This window comes from Mesoplodon mirus (genome assembly GCF_964341445.2).
Source record: "Mesoplodon mirus genome assembly, chromosome: 4".
In the NCBI taxonomy this organism is placed as follows: Eukaryota; Metazoa; Chordata; class Mammalia; order Artiodactyla; family Ziphiidae; genus Mesoplodon; species Mesoplodon mirus.
Genome location: NC_138979.1, coordinates 122,915,255 through 122,932,508, shown reverse-complemented (window position 1 = coordinate 122,932,508; position 17,254 = coordinate 122,915,255). Strand labels below are relative to the sequence as shown.

Here is a 17,254-nt window from a genome sequence, read left to right as displayed (position 1 = left end):
ATAAAGAACTTATGATAATCAAATAGTACGAAAAACTTTCCTGATCTAAAGCAGGGTTTAAGTTCTCAAAATCAATTAGGACTCACCAAGTTCCCAGCAAAAGAAATAAAGAGACTAACACCCAGTCACACACAAATGAAAAACAAAGTTCTATGTGGCAACAAAAATTAGACTTCTTTTTTGGCATCTCCAAATGCCAAAAGAATCATTAGCAGTTTTGATGGCAAAAGGTTATACTCCCCATAACAAAGTTTTCTGTTCAGCAAGCTATTGTTTGTATGTGAGGTCAAGAAAAATACATTTTCAGACATGCAATGATTTGGAGAATATACCAGGAAAGTACTTTTTCTATAAAAATTATTAGAAGACAATCCAATAGTCAGTACTAAGAATAATTTTTTTAAATGGAAAACCATGGTATAAAAAATTATGTTGAGGAATAAAAAATATATAAAGAATTAATTCTGAATTATTTTTCATATTCTTATAAAATAAATGCAAATGTCAAAAGAAACTATTGAAAGTATGAGAAAGAATGGGATTATATTAATAAAATAATAATAATATTAGCTGCACCAATAATTAACTGGCATATTTCTTTCTACTTCTAAATCAACCAAGTCCTGATGAAACAAAACATGTTACCTGTGCCACCATCCTGACTGAAATTCATAACTAGGAAGACCTTTTCATTTACATTTTATACAACATCTCTATTCAAATTATAAAGACACTATAATGTTAGAAAGGAAATGGGTATGAAGAGAAAGCTATCATGGTGCCAAAGGCAACAACATTGCAACTTTGGTTCAAAAGATGCCTTTGTCCTTCTGAAGCATCATTTTCAATGAAGTAAACATGAATCCTGGCATATAAAGTTGATTATATACCAGAAATTTTGTGCCAAACCAAAAGTTTGTTTAGAGGAATTAAATAGCATCTACAATTGAATACATTTACTGATAGAAAAAGATGGCTAGTACAGAATCACAGAATGCTAGAGTTGAATTCTGTCAATCCAAGAGTCTAAATTTACAAATAAAAAATATCAGGCAAAGAGAAGAGAAATTATTTGCTGAGATTACACAGCTGAAAATCCTAGATCATAATGTTGCCAACTAACAGAACCTAGTGAGAGATATTCAATAAATACCATTAATTAGTTAAATATAAAAGAATGATGTGGTAAAATTACAGAAAAATGACAGACAATTCAATATGAACACTGAAAAAAAGATTTGTTTGTTTCCTTAATTTATGGTCTAATTTTGTGTGTGTGTGCATGTGTGTGTGTGTGTGTGGTATACATGTATCTGTATAGAGCAATAATCTGTGAGAAATATGATGAAGCTATAAAGGGGTGTTTACAAAAGAGAGTCAGGGAGACAGAAAGTAGGGAAGAAAATGTCCTCCAAGTGTTACCACCTTGCTCAAAAGCTGTAAAGCAGCCTAATGTGGAGACCCACTTTGATAATCTGGTACCTAGTTTTCTGCACCCCAGAAAAGCTGTCCAATCCACAGGTCAAAGGGCAAACTTAGGAGGTCTACTATCTCCTTTTTTTCTAGTCTTGAGAGGAAAACAATTCTCTTGTGGTCTGACCTAGGTAGTAATAGGCCAATGATCCAACTAACAGATAGTTCAGTTCTTAAAGATCCTACAACTAATCCTGAAGTAATTGAAACCCATGGAATTTTCCCTGATTACTATTTACCATTTACTTTATCCATTTGCCCTACTGTATTACAAATAAATGCTTTTTAAAAAGGACAAGCTTATGCTATAGTAATTATAATGCTGATAGCATTATAATGCTGAGTTCTCACTAGGTAGGCTCCATTTTAAGGAGCTGTCATATATATTATCTCATTTAATACTCATAGCCACTCTATGAGGTGTTATTACTATGCCTATTTTTATGATGAGAAACCTGGGGCTTTAAGAAAAATCATGGATTAGAAATAGGTAGAGACAGGATAAACTCAAGCGTCTTGAACCCACAGGCTTAAGCTTCTGCATTATGGTGGATCAGATTCACTGCTTCAATCTACATGAAGAGCATGGAGACATCTTTGCAATTCCGTACTCCCAGTTTCTTCCTAATTTGAGCTTATTATCAATTAAAATAACATTTAAATAACGTTAAGAAATCAAGTAAGAATAGAAATATTCATCACTGTGGTTTCAGAGCCTAAATGCAGTTCTGTCTGGTTTTTGAGGCAGCAGTGAAGTAAGGATGGGTGACCTCTCTCTGTCATCTTTCTAGATTAGCAGTGCAGCCTTTAACTTCCATGAATCTGGTTTACCTGAGAGCAGTAATACAAACGACACATATGACATGAGCATATGGCTACCTCTATGAATCCTCAATTCAGGGGCAGATTGCCCCACTTCAGGAATCATTCAGCATCTTCTAGAAAAAGGTGTACTCAGAAAGAATTAGGCCTTTGTTACTCCATTTTCTTTTACTTTAGAAGGCTTACAATGGGACTGCCTATAAAAATTTCCTGTGGGTCTTCCCACTACCCCCAGATGGTACTGTGAATAACATTTATTTAAATCTATCTTTGAATTTCAACCTTAACCCAGCCAGTTTTTTTCTTTACAAGGCAGCTCTAGATTGTATCCAATTACTCAAAATTACTTCCAAAGAAGTGTTAGGCAATGGATTTTTTTATATACAGTGGGGAAAATATCTAATAAAAGCTGATTTCAGTACTTACTTTTTGATGAACATACATGGTTAATATAATAGCTTTTTAAAAAAATGTATTTAAGACACATTGAAAGGATTAAATCCTGTCTGATATCTGTTGATTTTGAAAGCATTTTACACGCTTTTGTTACAGCCAGATTAAATTACTGTAATTCTTTGTTTGCAGCTTTGCCAACAGCATCATTACCAAGTTTGTATGGCTCCAGGACACAGCAGCAGAGATGATCCTGGACCTGTAGGAACCATGGCCTCCTCTCTCATATCTCAAAACTTCCAACATATTCTCTTCTGTCTTTCAACCTTATCTCCTTAAAAATGCGGGTTTTGAAGGACATAGGACATGTGATTATTTATGGTGCCATTTGAAATTGATTATAGTGGACATGGGAAATTCCCTCTAAATGTCTTGGCTAGATTGGTTCTATTTTTATTTCTGGAAATCACACAGTGAGACTTGGGAAAATACTTCTTAAAGCATGTGAACTGTGTTTAGCTCTTTTATTTATCTATTTTGTAAAAGTATATCAGTGATATTCCCTTTCAGAGTAATTACTTAGTAATGCTGCATACCTCATAGTTAATTTGAAATCCTGTTAAAGACCCTACTCTAAAATTTTTAATGTCCAAGGTTTAAAACATTGACTTGCTGACTTCCTCTATTGAGGGGGGTGGTGGTCATCAAGAAGACATGACTATCAGTTTGACCTTCAAGCTGAACCCGGGCAACTGGACTCCTCTTCTCCTCCCCTGTCCTTGGAATGTGTGTTCTGCTTGCCTTCCCTGCCATCAGAAGCTGCCCCAAGGATACAGCCTTGAGATAACAGTGTGGTGGTGAGACTATCTGGACTGTGTACATGACTGAACCCAGTTCAGGCCTCTATATAAACCTTTAAGATTCTGGAGGTGGGGAAATTTCTTGTCTTGTGTCTGCCCATGACAAGCCTCCTAAGTTCCCTCTCCTATTAAACCTGCCACCTACCAATCTGGAGTGGTCTGCCTCTTTCTTCAGTCTCTTCCTGCCCTCTGTTTGTGACGGTTGGTTTCAGGTTATACCTGGGAAGCTCCTGAGGAGGTTACAACCCAACATCCTCTAGATGGCTATCCAAGGAATCAGAAAAGGGATGAGGAACAATAGAGTAAGTTATGAGTTAACATCTTTTTCTCTTTCCAGAAAATAGATCTTTGACCCAAGGACTACTGAGTCTACAAAGTAGTGGCAGATTCTGAAAGACTTTCTAGACCTGACTATTGGCTCTATCACTTACTAACTGTATGAACTTCAGTAACTTCAATTTTCCCTGCCTCAGTTTTCTCATCCATAAGTAGGGGATAATAAACCAGCTGCCTCAAGATGGTGATGAGGATTAAATAAGTGAATAGAGAAACTTAGAAACTGTGACTCACATCTAATGAGCACTCAATAAACACTGGTTGTCACTATTACAATTATTAAAAGAATGTTTTCTTCCTCCTAATGCAATTCTTGCATGGCCTCCTTTCCTTAAAGGAGATGTAGATGGTACCCATTCCCATGTTTATGATAATTTTTGTAATCTAGAGCAGGGTCAGAAAACTAAGGTCTGCTAGCCACTGCCGGCTCTTGTAAATAGTTCTGTAAATTAGTTTTATTAAACACACAATATTTATTCATTTACATAGTCTCTGTGGCTGCTTTTACACTATAACAGCAGAGCTGAATAACTGCGACAGAGATTGTATTACCTGCTTTTTATAGAAAATGTTGCCAACCATTGATTTAGAGTAAAACAAGGTTTCAATGTTTACCAAAGGGTCAGCAAATGACAGAATGGGAGAATACTAAAATTTCAACCCAAAGACCATGGTTTCGCTCTGTCTCTGCTGCTGGTTGCTGTGTGAATTCAAACAAGTCACATTAACTTTCCATATCTCAAGTTCTTCATTCATGAAAATAAATAAAAACACACATAAGAAGGTGACCACAATTTTCAACTTATATAATTAGGGTAAGGTTTAAATATAATAACATGCAAAAAGTGCTTGGTCAAATTTCTTTTTTTTTTTAATTTAATTTTTTTAATACAGCAGGTACTTATTAGTTATCTATTTTATACATATTAATGTATATATGTCAACCCCAATCTCCCAATTCATCCCCACGCCCCACCCCCCGCTTTCCTCCCTTGGTGTCCATAGTTTGTCCATAGCCACATCTGTGACTCTATTTCTGCCTTGCTAAGTGGTTCATCTGTACCATTTTTCTAGATTTCACATATATGTGTTAATATATGATATTTGTTTTTCTTTTTCTGGTTTACTTCACTCTGTATAACTGTCTCTAGGTCCATCCATGTGTCTACAAATGACCCAATATCATTCCTTTTAATGGCTGAGTAATGTTCCATTGTATATATATACCACATCTTCTTTATCCATTCATCTGTCAATGGGCATTTAGGTTGTTTCCATGACCTGGCTATTGTAAATACTGCTGCAGTGAACATTGGGGTGCATGTGTCTTTTTGAATTATGGTTTTCTCTGGGTATATGCCCAGTAGTGGGATTGCTGGGTCGTATGGTAATTCTATTTTTAGTTTTTGAAGGAACCTCCATACTGTTCTCCATAGTGGCTGTATGAATTTACATTCCCACCAACAGTACAGGAGGGTTCCCTTTTCTCCACACCCTCTCTGGTATTTGTTTTTTGTAGATTTTCTGATGATGCCGATTCTGACCGGTGTGAGGTGATAACCCATTGGAGTTTTGATTTGCATTTCTCTACTAATTAGTGATGTTGAGCAGCTTTTCATGTGCCTCTTGGCCATCTGTATGTCTTCTTTGGATAAATGTCTATTTAGGTCTTCTGCCCAATTTTTGATTGGATTGTTTGTTTTTTTAATATTGAGCTGCAAGGGCTGTTTATATATTTTGGAGATGAATCCTTCGTCTATTGAATTCATTTGCAAATATTTTCTCCCATTCTGAGTGTTGTCTTTTCATCTTGTTTATGGTTTCCTTTGATGTGCAAAAGCTTTTAGTTTCATTAGGTCCCATTTGTTTATTTTTGTTTTTATTTCCATTACTCTAGGAGGTGGGTCAAAAAAGATCTTGCTGTGATTTATGTCAAAGAGTGTTTGTTCTTCCTATGTTTTCCTCTAAGAGTTTTATAGTGTTCGGTTTATATTTATGTCTTTAATCCATTTTGAGTTTATTTTTGTGTATGGTGTTAGGAAGTGTTCTAATTTCATCCTTTTACATGTAGCTGTCCAGTTTTCCCAGCACCACTTATTGAAGAGACTGTCTTCTCCATTGTCCATCCTTGCCTCCTTTGTCATCGATTAGTTGACCACAGGTGCATGGGTTTATCTCTGGGCTCTCTATCTTGTTCCACTAACGTATATTTCTGTTTTTGTGTCAGTACCATATTGTCTTGATTACTGTAGCTTTGTAGTACAGTCTGAAGTCAAGAAGTCTGATTCCTCCATCTGTTTTTTTCCCTCAAGATTGCTTTTGCTATTCAGGGTCTTTTGTGTCTCCATACAAATTTTAAGATTTCTTGTCCCAGTTCTGTAAAAAAATTTGATAGGGATTGCAATGAATCTGTAAATTGCTTTGGGTAGTATAGTCAGTTTCACAATATTGATACTTTCAATGCAAGAACATGGTGTATTTCTCCATCTGTTTCTGTCACCTTTGATTCCTTTCATCAATGTCTCATAGTTTTCTGGGCACAGGTCCTTTACCTCCTTAGGTAGGTTTATACCTAGGTATTTTATTCTTTTTGTTGTAATGGTGAGTGGGATTGTTTCCTTAATTTCTCTTTCTGATCTTTCATTGTTAGTGTATAGGAATGCAAGAGATTTCTGTGCATTAATTTTGTATCCAGCTAATTCACCGAATTCATTGATTAGCTCTAGTAGTTTTCTGGTGGCATCTTTAGCATTCTCTTTGTATAGTATCATGTCATCTGCAAACAGTGACATTTTCACTTCTTCTTTTCCAATTTGTATTCCTTTTATTTCTTTTTCTACTCTGATTGCCATGGCTAGGACTTCCAAAACTATGTTGAATCATCATGGCGAGAGTGGACACCCTTGTCTTGTTCATAGAGGAAATGTTTTCAGTTTTTCACCATTGAGAATGATGTTGACTGTGGGTGTGTCGTATATGGCCTTTATTATGCTGAGGTAGGTTCCCTCTATGCCCACTTTCTGGAGAGTTTTTCTCATAAATCGGTGTTGAATTTTGCCAAAAGCTTTTTCTGCATCTATTGAGATGATCACATGGTTTTTATTCTTCAATTTGTTAATATGGTGGATCACATTGATTGATTTGTGTATATTGAAAAATCCTTGCATCCCTGGGATAAATCTCACTTGATCATGGCGTATGATCCTTTTAATGTGTTGTTGGATTCTGTTTGCTAGTATTTTGTTGAGGACTTTTGCATCTATATTCATCAGTGATATTGGTCTGTAATTTTCTTTTTTTGTAGTATCTTTGTCTGGTTTTGGTATCAGGGTGATGGTGGCCTCATAGAATGAGTTTGGGAGTGTTCCTTCCTCTGCAATTTTTGGAAGAGTTTGAGAAGGATGGGTGTTAGCTCTTCTCTAAATGTTTGATAGAATTCACCTGTGAAGCCATCTGGTCCTGGACTTTTGTTTGTTGGAACATTTTAAATCACAGTTTCCATTTCATTACTTGTGAATGGTCTGTTCATATTTTCTATTTCTTCCTGGTTCAGTCTTGGAAAGTTATACCTTTCTAAGAATTTGTCCATTTCTTCCAGGTTGTCCATTTTATTGGCATGGAGCTGCTTGTAGTAGTCTCTTATGATGCTTTGTATTTCTGTGGTGTCCATTGTTACTTCTTCTTTTTCATTTCTAATATTATTGATTTGAGTCCTCTCCCTCCTTTTCTTGATGAGTCGGGCTAAAGGTTTATCAATTTTGTTTATCTTCTCAAAGAATCAACTTTTACTTTTATTGATCTTTGCTATCATTTTCTTTGTTTCTATTTCATTTATTTCTGCTCTGATCTTTATGATTTCTTTCCTTCTGCTAACTTTGGGTTTTGTTTGTTTTTCTTTCTCTAGTTCCTTTAGGTGTAAGGTTAGATTGTTTATTTGACAGTTTTCTTGTTTCTTGAGGTAGGACTGTATTGCTATAAACTTCCCTCTTAGAACTGCTTTTGCTGCATCCCATAGGCTTTGGATCGTCATCTTTTCATTGTTATTGGTCTCTAGGTATTTTCTGATTTCCTCTTTGTTTTCTTCAGTGATCCCTTGGTTATTTAGTAACGTATTGTTTAGCCTCCATGCATTTGTGTTTTTTATGTATTTTGCCCTGTAATTGATATCTAATCTCATAGCGTTGGGGTCAGAAAAGATGCTTGATATGACTTCAATTTTCTAAATTTACTGAGCCTTGATTTGTGACCCAAGATGTGATCTATCCTGGAGAATGTTCTGTGTGCATATGAGAAGAAAGTGTAATCTGCTGTTTTCGGATGGAATGTCCTATAAATATCAATTAAATCTATCTGGTCTATCGTGCCATTTAAAGCTTGTGTTTCCTTATTAATTTTCTGTCTGGATGATCTGTCCATTGGTGTAAGTGAGGTGTTAAAGTCCCCCACTATTATTGTGTTACTGTCGATTTCCTCTCTTATAGCTGTTAGCAGTTGCCTTATGTATTGAGGTGCTCCTATGTTGGGTGCTCCTATGTTATATATACTTATAATTGTTGTCTTCTTCTTGGATTTATCCCTTGTTAATTATGTACTGTCCTTCCTTGTCTCTTGTAACCTTCTTTATTTTAAAGTCTATTTTATCTGATATGAGTATTGCCATTCCAGCTTTCTTTTGATTTCCATTTGCATGGAATATCTTTTTCCATCCCCTCATTTTCAGTCTATATGTGTCCCTAGGTCTGAAGTGAGTCTCTTGTAGACAGCATATATATGGATCTTGTGTCTGTATCCATTTAGCGAGCCTGTGTCTTTTGGTTGGAGCATTTAATCCATTCACATTTAAGGTTAATTATCGATACGTATATTCCCATTACTGTTTTTTTAATTGTTTTGGGTTTGTTTTTGTAGGTCCTTTTCTTCTCTTGTGTTTCCCACTTAGAGAAGTTTCTTTAGCATTTGTTGTAGAGCTGGTTTGGTGGTGCTGAATTCTCTTAGCTTTTGCTTGTCTGTAAAGCTTTTGATTTCTCCGTCGAATCTGAATAAGATCCTGGCTGGGTAGAATAATCTTGGTTGTAGGTTCTTCCTTTGCATCACTTTAAATATATCATGCCACTCCTTTCTGGCTTGTAGAGTTTCTGCTGAGAAATTAGCTGTTAACCTTATGGGAGTTCCGTTGTATGCTCTTTGTCATTTTTCCCTTGTTGCTTTTAATAATTTTTCTTTGTCTTTTTTTTTCTTTGTCAATTTGATTACTATGTGTCTTGGCATGTTTGTCCTTGCGTTTATCCTGCCTGGGACTCTCTGAGTTTCCTGGACTTGGGTGGCTATTTCCTTTCACATGTTAGGGAAGTTTTTGATTATAATCTCTTCAAATATTTTCTTGGGTCCTTTTGCTCTCTTTTCTCCTTCTGGGACCCCTATAATGCGAATGTTGGTGCGTTTAATGTTGTTCCAGAGGTCTCTTAGGCTGTCTTCATTTTTTTTCATTCTTTTTTCTTTATTCTGTTCCATGGCAGTGAATTGCACCATTCTGTCTTCCAGGTCACTTATCTGTTCTTCTGCCTCAGTTATTCTGCTATTGATTCCTTCTAGTGTATTTTTCATTTCAGTTATTGTATTGTTCATCTCTGTTTGTTTTTTAATTCTTCCAGGTCTTTGTTAAACATTTCTTGCATCTTCTCAATCTTTGCCTCCATTCTTTTTCAGAGGTCCTGGATCATCTTCACTATCATTATTCTGAATTCTTTTTCTGGAAGGTTGCCTATCTCCACTTCATTTAGTTGTTTTTCTTGGGTTTTGTCTTGTTCCTTCATCTGGTACATAGTCCTCTGCCTTTTCATTTTGTCTGTCTTTCTGCAAATGTGGTTTTCATTACACAGGCTGCAGGAGTGTAGTTCTTCTTGCGTTTGCTGTCTTCTCTCTGGTGGATGAAGCTATCTAAAAAGCTTGTGCAAACTTCCTGATGGGAGGGACAATTGGTGGGTAGAGCTGGGTGTTGCTCTGGTGGGCAGAGCTCAGTAAAACTTTAATCTGCTTGTCTGCTGATGGGTGGCACTGAGTTCCCTCCCTGTTGGTTATTTGGCCTGAGGCGACCCAGCACTGGAGGCTACAGGCTCTTTGGTGAGGCTAATGGTGGACTCCAGGAGGGCTCACGCCACGGAGTACTTCCCAGAACTCCCATTGCCAGTGTCCTTGCCCCCATGGTGAGCCACAGCCTCTCCCCACCTCTGCAGGAGACCCTCCAACAGTAGCAGGTAGGTCTGGTCCCGTCTCCTGTGGGGTCGCTGCTCCTTCCCCTGGGTCCCAATGCGCATACTACTTTGTGTGTGCCCTTCAAGAGTGGAGTCTCTATTTCCCCCAGTCCTGCCGAAGCCCTGCAATCAAATTCCACTAGCCTTCAAAGTCTGATTCTCTGGGAATTCCCCCTCCTGTTGCCGGGCCCCCAAGTTGGGAAGCCTGACATGGGGCTCAGAAGCTTCACTCCTGTGGGTGGACTTCTGTGGTATAATTGTTCTCCAGTTTGTGAGTCGCCCACCTAGCGGTTACGGGATTTGATTTTATCGTGATTGCGCCACTCCTACCATCTCATTGTGACTTCTCCTTTGTCTTCAGATGTGGGGTATCTTTTTTGGTGAGTTGCAGTGTCTTCCTGTCAATGATTGTTCAACACTTAGCTGGGATTCCAGTGCTCTCACAAGAGGGAGTGAGTGCATGTCCTTCTACTCCATCATTTTGAACCAATCAGTGTTTGGTCAAATTTAAATTGGTAAGCAGATTTGGTACATTAGTCATTGTGAAGGTTACCAAATCTATCCCATTCATTCTTCTTATGATAGAGCCTCTTGGCTAGTCTAAACTTGTCCTTCCCAGGCTGGTTCTGGGCCCAGTCCAGTGTCGCAGTCTCCTTTAGCTGGTAACCGATAATTTCTCCCCAATTTGAGTCTTCAGAATAATGAATTTTGTTATGGGATACAAGGAACATATGATTAAGTAATTATTTTCTTTTCTCTCTGAAGGATCATCATTAAAAAGTAATGCTTTCCAGCCAATTGCATTGAAGCTGCCCGTACACAGCTCTAAGGGGCCCTTTGCCAGCTGGCCTCATTAAATCTCTGATGTGCTCTCTGAGTTTTGTTGTCATGGTGTGTTCACTCTTGGACACTTTTGCATTTCTGTCCCAGGGCTCTTAGGTTCACACCTTCGTGTTTCTCCCATCCTGGGCTTTAACTCTTCCTTAGGTAGAATTTTGCCTCGTCTAATCCCACATTTATCACATTACTGTCTTAGAGAAAAAGAATATTTTCCACAATTGCTTTTTCTCTTTTTCTGAAAACTTAAGATCCTGGTCCTTTCTCTCATCCCAGACCAAACTCTGAGAAGGAAACAGTTGTGTCTATAAAGTGACAGATTTTCCTTTTTATATGCAGCACCCTCCCTCCCTGTTCTCCTGGGTAGTGCACTGTGGCTTATCTATCATTACTCTGGGTGTCATCTAAAGAAATTCATTCTATGAAAAGCCTGAGATTTTAGAGAATGGAGAATCATAAAGCTAAACCCTGTGGATAAAGCCTGTCTTCTGTGTTCTGTGTGACCAATGACAGCAGAAGACATTTGGGAACCCACAAGAGGCAGAACATGGCATAGAGTTTCTGACACATAAAGGTTCTTTAATAACTCTCTTATTTCAGTGGTTTTATCACTTAGAAAGGCAGATGTTATCTGTTTTCTGGATTTGTGGCGAGTAAAAAGTTTTTATTCTGCATATGCCTATTACCAGTTATGATTTTTGACATGTTATAAACATTATATTACAATATTATTGTGTTACAAACATTTGGTTTCATTCTTCCAATGAATGTGGTAATATACAGAACACTTAACTAATCATATACTAAGCACTAAAGAGTAAACAGCTCAGAAATATTCATAATTCTGGCTAGGAAAGACGTTTACTTCAACTGACACACAGAAAGCTTTCTTTAAAAAAAAAAAAAAAAGTGCTGTCATGCTAGATCCACTTAGCTTATCCGATCAAACTCCTCAAGGCCAAAACTTTAGAAGGGACTACAGTTTCAGGTCATTCAGAAAAATCATCAGGGCTCCATATTCTCAAAAAGTTTAAAAAGTTTCAATTTAAAAAGTGACACATAACACACCACTGTAAAGCAATTATACTCCAATAAAGATGTTAAAAAAATAAAATAATAAAATAAAAAGTGACACATGGCAAAGAAATTTACACTGATATTGTACAAAAATGTAAAATGAAAAGACAAATATTTTCACCTCCCCAGATCTTTAATAGCTACAGCCATTTGCTATTCTGGCCAAATTGCTGAAGATTGTGACTAATAAACCTTCCACAAAGAAACAATGATATTTAGCTCTGTCCTGCTCTTCCCTCTGAGTCACCTGGCATGTAAGGGCATCCAGTAAATACCAATAAATACCAATTTTGCATAGTAGTTCAGAGAATGGGCTTTAGAGTCAGACAGTTCTGGATTTAAAACCTAATTCTACCACTCATTATATGTGGCCTTGGACACACAAAACTTAACCTCCATGTGCCTGTTTCCATATCTGCAAAATTGGGATCCTAATACCAACCTCATAAGTTGCTATTAGCATTATATGTATATACTCACAAAGGAATATTACACAATGTCAAAGTAAGTGAATTACAGCCATACGCAATGAGATGAATGAATCTTGGCATTATAATGTTAAATGAAAAAGAAGTCCTAAAGATAACATACAGCATGATTACCTTTTAATAAGGTTAAAAACAACTAAAATTAAAAATATTCCTTCTTCCTAGAGGAATGCAAGGAAATAAAGAACATGGGATTCAGGATCATGATTATCTTAGGTAAGGATTGCAGGGGATGGAATAGGGCTGGGAAAAACACATGATGAGGTGTACATCACCATCAAGATCCTGCCTGTTGTTTGGAGTAGGAAAGTCTCTATTTATTATCTTACTTTAAAAATAGCTAAATAAATAAGAGTCAGGCATAAATGTAGTGAGTTTAATGAATGGTGATACTGAAAACATAAACATGCTCTAAGGAAAAAATGTCTTTGAAGAAATAAAAGAGCAAAGAGCATGTGATAATCTCTGGTACTTTTGAAAGAAAAATTCTATGATTATTTTCAGGCACTAAGATGTACATGGTAAGTAATGAATTAGGGGTAGTGAATATTCCCTAGTGGCTACAAAGTATTTGTTAGCAAATGACTAGAACTCTTAGGAATTATTCAATGATTTGGAAGCCTAGAGATTTCTCTCTGTCTCTCTCTGTGTCTCTTAATCTCTTTTAAATTTGTTACAAGGACCTAGCTGAAGATAATGTTGATGACACTGTATAAGCCTAAAGCATAAAGCTAATGTCATTTGGCAGCACCCAATTATTATGTAACATCTTTGGGCTTATAATGTTGAGATTTCTATCCTTTATGAATGCACCATTACAAAAAGTAGAAATAATGATTTACATGTATGAACTCATAACTGCATAAGATAAATATTACTAGCATCCCATTTTATAGATGAAGAAACTGAGGCACCAGGGATCATACAAGAAATATGACCAAGGTCACACAACTGACTGGGGCCATTAACCAGTTCACTAGAGCTGCAATATAGATACTATAGAGAGAAAATAAATTTCACAACATCTAGCCTACTGATGACCGGGATGTTTTATATAGTACCTGTTAAGTTCAAACAACACAGAGGGAAATATCTGAAGACTCCATCTCCCTGCAATGGGGGGTTAGAGTGAAACAAGAGGAGGTCAAGTAACAAATCATCTGGATGTTAGATTTTAGATAGTGAAACCCATTTGCCTTGGCAAGAGACTTTTTAACTTCTGGTTTTAACTTCAACTCAGTGGTAGACAAGGAGTTCAAGTAAAACAATGTGTAGATGTGTAATGCAGACAGTTTACTGAGAAGTACTGTGGTCTTACCTTGGAGGGGGCCTCCTCTTGGGTTATGCAGGTGAGCAAGGGGGGCCTGTCTTGTCTGGCAGAGGGAAGGTGAACTACATGTGACTACATTCTCTGATATGTAGATTGCTGGAAGACTGCAGAGCAGAATGTGAGATGAATAAAACCTGGTCCTAGAAGGCTTTGGGAAGGAATAGTTGCTTGGTCTCAAGAAGTTCTTTCCTTCTTGATTTTCCCCTTTCTCCTCTTTCAGACCTGTTAAGCCAGCAAATTCATGTTTGCAACCCCTTAGGCTGACACCAGCCAGAGTTCAAATAATCACTGCATTTACAGGAGGGTTCAAGCAGTACAGGCTAGTGTGGCCAATGAGAACAAAGATTTCAATTTTAAACTGCTTTTGAAAAGATATTGAGTAAACCATGGGAACAAATGAGGGGAACACTTCTTCTTCATGGACATACAATGAACATGTACACAGCCATGTTGCTAAGTTTGACATTTTTCTATAGTGGAAAATACCTCTAATGTAGGAAACACTTTTATTTTATTTCTTCCTTCCATAAATAGTTGGTTCTCTCATATGTAAAAATTATGTTTCTTTTTGTTAGCATTAATGGTCTTATATTAAATCATGTGTTTTTATCATATCAATTTATGGAAGTATTTTTAGCCACATTATTTATAGAACATTTAGGTCTGCCTTTCAAAGTCCTCAGTAATCTTTAGTGTTTGCTGGTCTGCTTTTAATTTATCAAAGCCCCCTCCTTCAACAGGCATTGCACAAAACACACAAGCAGCAGAGATTTCCCCTATACAATGTGTATTTGATATGCTTAATGTTCATCTTTATACACACACAGTGGTTGGCATATAAGAAATGTGGAGGGTGCCTATAAATTCAAGGAAACATTTAAGTGCACAGTGATACATAGATACATGGGTATAATACTTTACGTACTTGATAAATATTTTATCCCTACCATAAAGAAAGCTTTTTATAAACTTTGACTGTTTTTTATTACCTTAAAGTATTGCAGTTGTTTCTCAGCATTCATTGTTCCTTCCTTTTCTTGTCTCAGACAGGAATTGAAGATGAAAAGCTCTGTATCTCTTAGCCACCCTTTCAGTTCTTTGATCCTGACCTCCAGCTGCCTTACCAGGCTTCCGCTTTCAGGAGAGAGCAGGTCACGTGCACCCGACCCACTGTGCCCTGCCATTGTGTCCTGGATCTTCTCTCCTAGGGTTTTCTAATGCATCAGATTAAAAACAAAAACAAAAACACCAACAGCAAAAAACAAAAACATTGATTAGTGTAGGTACCAAATACGTATCACAGTTTGGCTGGTGACAAGAGCCACCTGGAAGGTGTCTGCTGCACCTCCCACCTCACAACTGACATTCAGTTCAGATTAGCTCAACGTTCCATTTAGGATTCGATTCTCGAGCCATGGGTGTTGTTCTGACTACCACTGGAGGCTTACGAAGACGTCATTCACTTCTAATTTCCTCTAACAGAAAGGAGCTTTGACCCAAAAGTTCACCATGGTTACTGATAAAAACTCATTTCAATTCTCATGACAGGAGTTTACAGTAAAAATTCTCTGCATAAAATTTTCAGGAGGTAGAAGTTTGAGTTTAATCAATATACTAAGGAAGCCAAGAGTAGACTGTGCATGGAGAATTAAATTCCTTTTTTTTGTTGTTTTTTTTTTGTTTTGTGAAGTACAATTCCCTAAACCTTATGACACAGGACTGTTAAGAAGGGGTAGCCTCCTTGGTGCTGTTGATTTTACCTGACCTAGAAATTGTTCAACCCTTCAATTCTTCCCACTTTGCATTTGTGGATGCTAGACTTTCTAAAATATGTGTTAAAATAAGCCCCAATCCACTATGCTAGAAGCCTGCTTAGATGAACCACTATGGCATGAAGGTATAGTCAGGAAAGGCTTTTTTTTTTTTTGGTGGAAAACACTCTCTTTGGAGAATCAGGACGAGTTAATCTATAATGATGAATTAAAGCTACAAAAATAGGCTTTAAAACACAAATAAAATTAAGTCAACAAACATTCATCTGCTGTGTAGTGTTCTGTAAATAGTTATCTTTAGGAGAAAAATCGCCTTTCTTGGCAACACCCTTGTATTTTCATGGTGCAAATATTGATAATTTGAAGACCCTCAGTGGAATCCAGATTTAGCTATTGTTTTTATGCTGTAACAAAAGTAGCAGCAGGAGGTGAAATCAATGCCCTTGGAGGGTAGGGTCACAAAAAAGAATTTATTGCCACTTTTTTGTTCTGGAACAGTTTGCAATCATAAATTCTTCATAAACAGAATACTTCAGAGAATGGTCCATCTTCATAAATATACGACAGAGGACATCAATTTCATTTAATTCACAATTTGTGTCAGCACAGCAGATGCCAATGCCTGCCTTGATAGGGTTGTTTAATATGCAATTGAGACAGAGTAATATGCAGCACAGGGGACAAAATTTCACAGATTAAACTGTACGCACCACTGACATTTCATTCTAATGTATTTCCATTCCACACTGTTCACCTTAGATGAAAGTAATATTAAAAACCATATCCTTCTATTTTACTATTGTTAGAAGTTAAAATCCTTGTCTTTAAATTTTTTTCATGCCAATTAAAATGTAATCATGCCAATTAAAGCAGTATGCCTGGTGGTGGTAGTGTAGCACAGGTTTTGTTAAAATCTTCCCAGCAGCCTTCTCTTCCCAGAAATCATTACAAAACTCTGCATACTGCATTCGAATGATATTTTTGTTAAAATGACAACCATTTTTAAGGTATCTGGCTCATAAAGGATAGCTAAATATTCTGTTTCTTTTTTTACTGTTATCTTGATTTAAAATTTTTGTTTAGGGAGCTATATACATGACATACTTCAAACAATTTTCCAAAAAGATTATTGTTAATTATTTACCTAATTAGAAATAGATATGTGAAAATACAGCATAGGCAGACTATCGCTTTATCTATCAAGCATATAAAGTTGCTGCTCTCATCTATATAGTAAACAGTCTTTTAAAATGTCAGACACTAACCACATTTCTCCTGTATGAGATCAATGAATTCTGTAGACTTTAGTAGGTTCTGATTTAGATCACCATATTATAAAATGAAAGCCATTAATTACTATTGAAAAGTAATGTAACAATAGGTCAGAGTAAAAACTTTTAACGTTTTAAGTTACTTTGCACGATTGCAGAGTGTGGTGAATTTAAATGAGAAAGCAAGGATTTAAACTTGCAGTTTTTTAATCACCTAGATTAAGCATGGCATAAACTGAACACTGGCATTCCTCCAAGTCATCAAGGTACATGGAGAGCTTTTTATTCAAAATATTTTTGGAGTATTATTTCTTTAAAAATTAAAAGGCAGGAAAGGGAAGGCA

General features: G+C 36.7%; 1 protein-coding gene across 4 annotated transcripts in view; it reads right to left on the bottom strand.

The window, feature by feature from the left end:
• Positions 1 to 17,254, bottom strand: part of AKAP6 (A-kinase anchoring protein 6) — a 607,701-nt gene that overhangs the window by 74,598 nt on the left and 515,849 nt on the right. For all 4 annotated transcript variants that reach the window (XM_082617945.1, XM_082617944.1, XM_082617947.1 and 1 more), the window contains one exon: positions 14,857 to 15,081. In XM_082617945.1, coding sequence (XP_082474071.1) covers positions 14,857 to 15,081 — 225 coding nt within the window. The remainder of the gene's footprint in view (positions 1 to 14,856; positions 15,082 to 17,254) is intronic.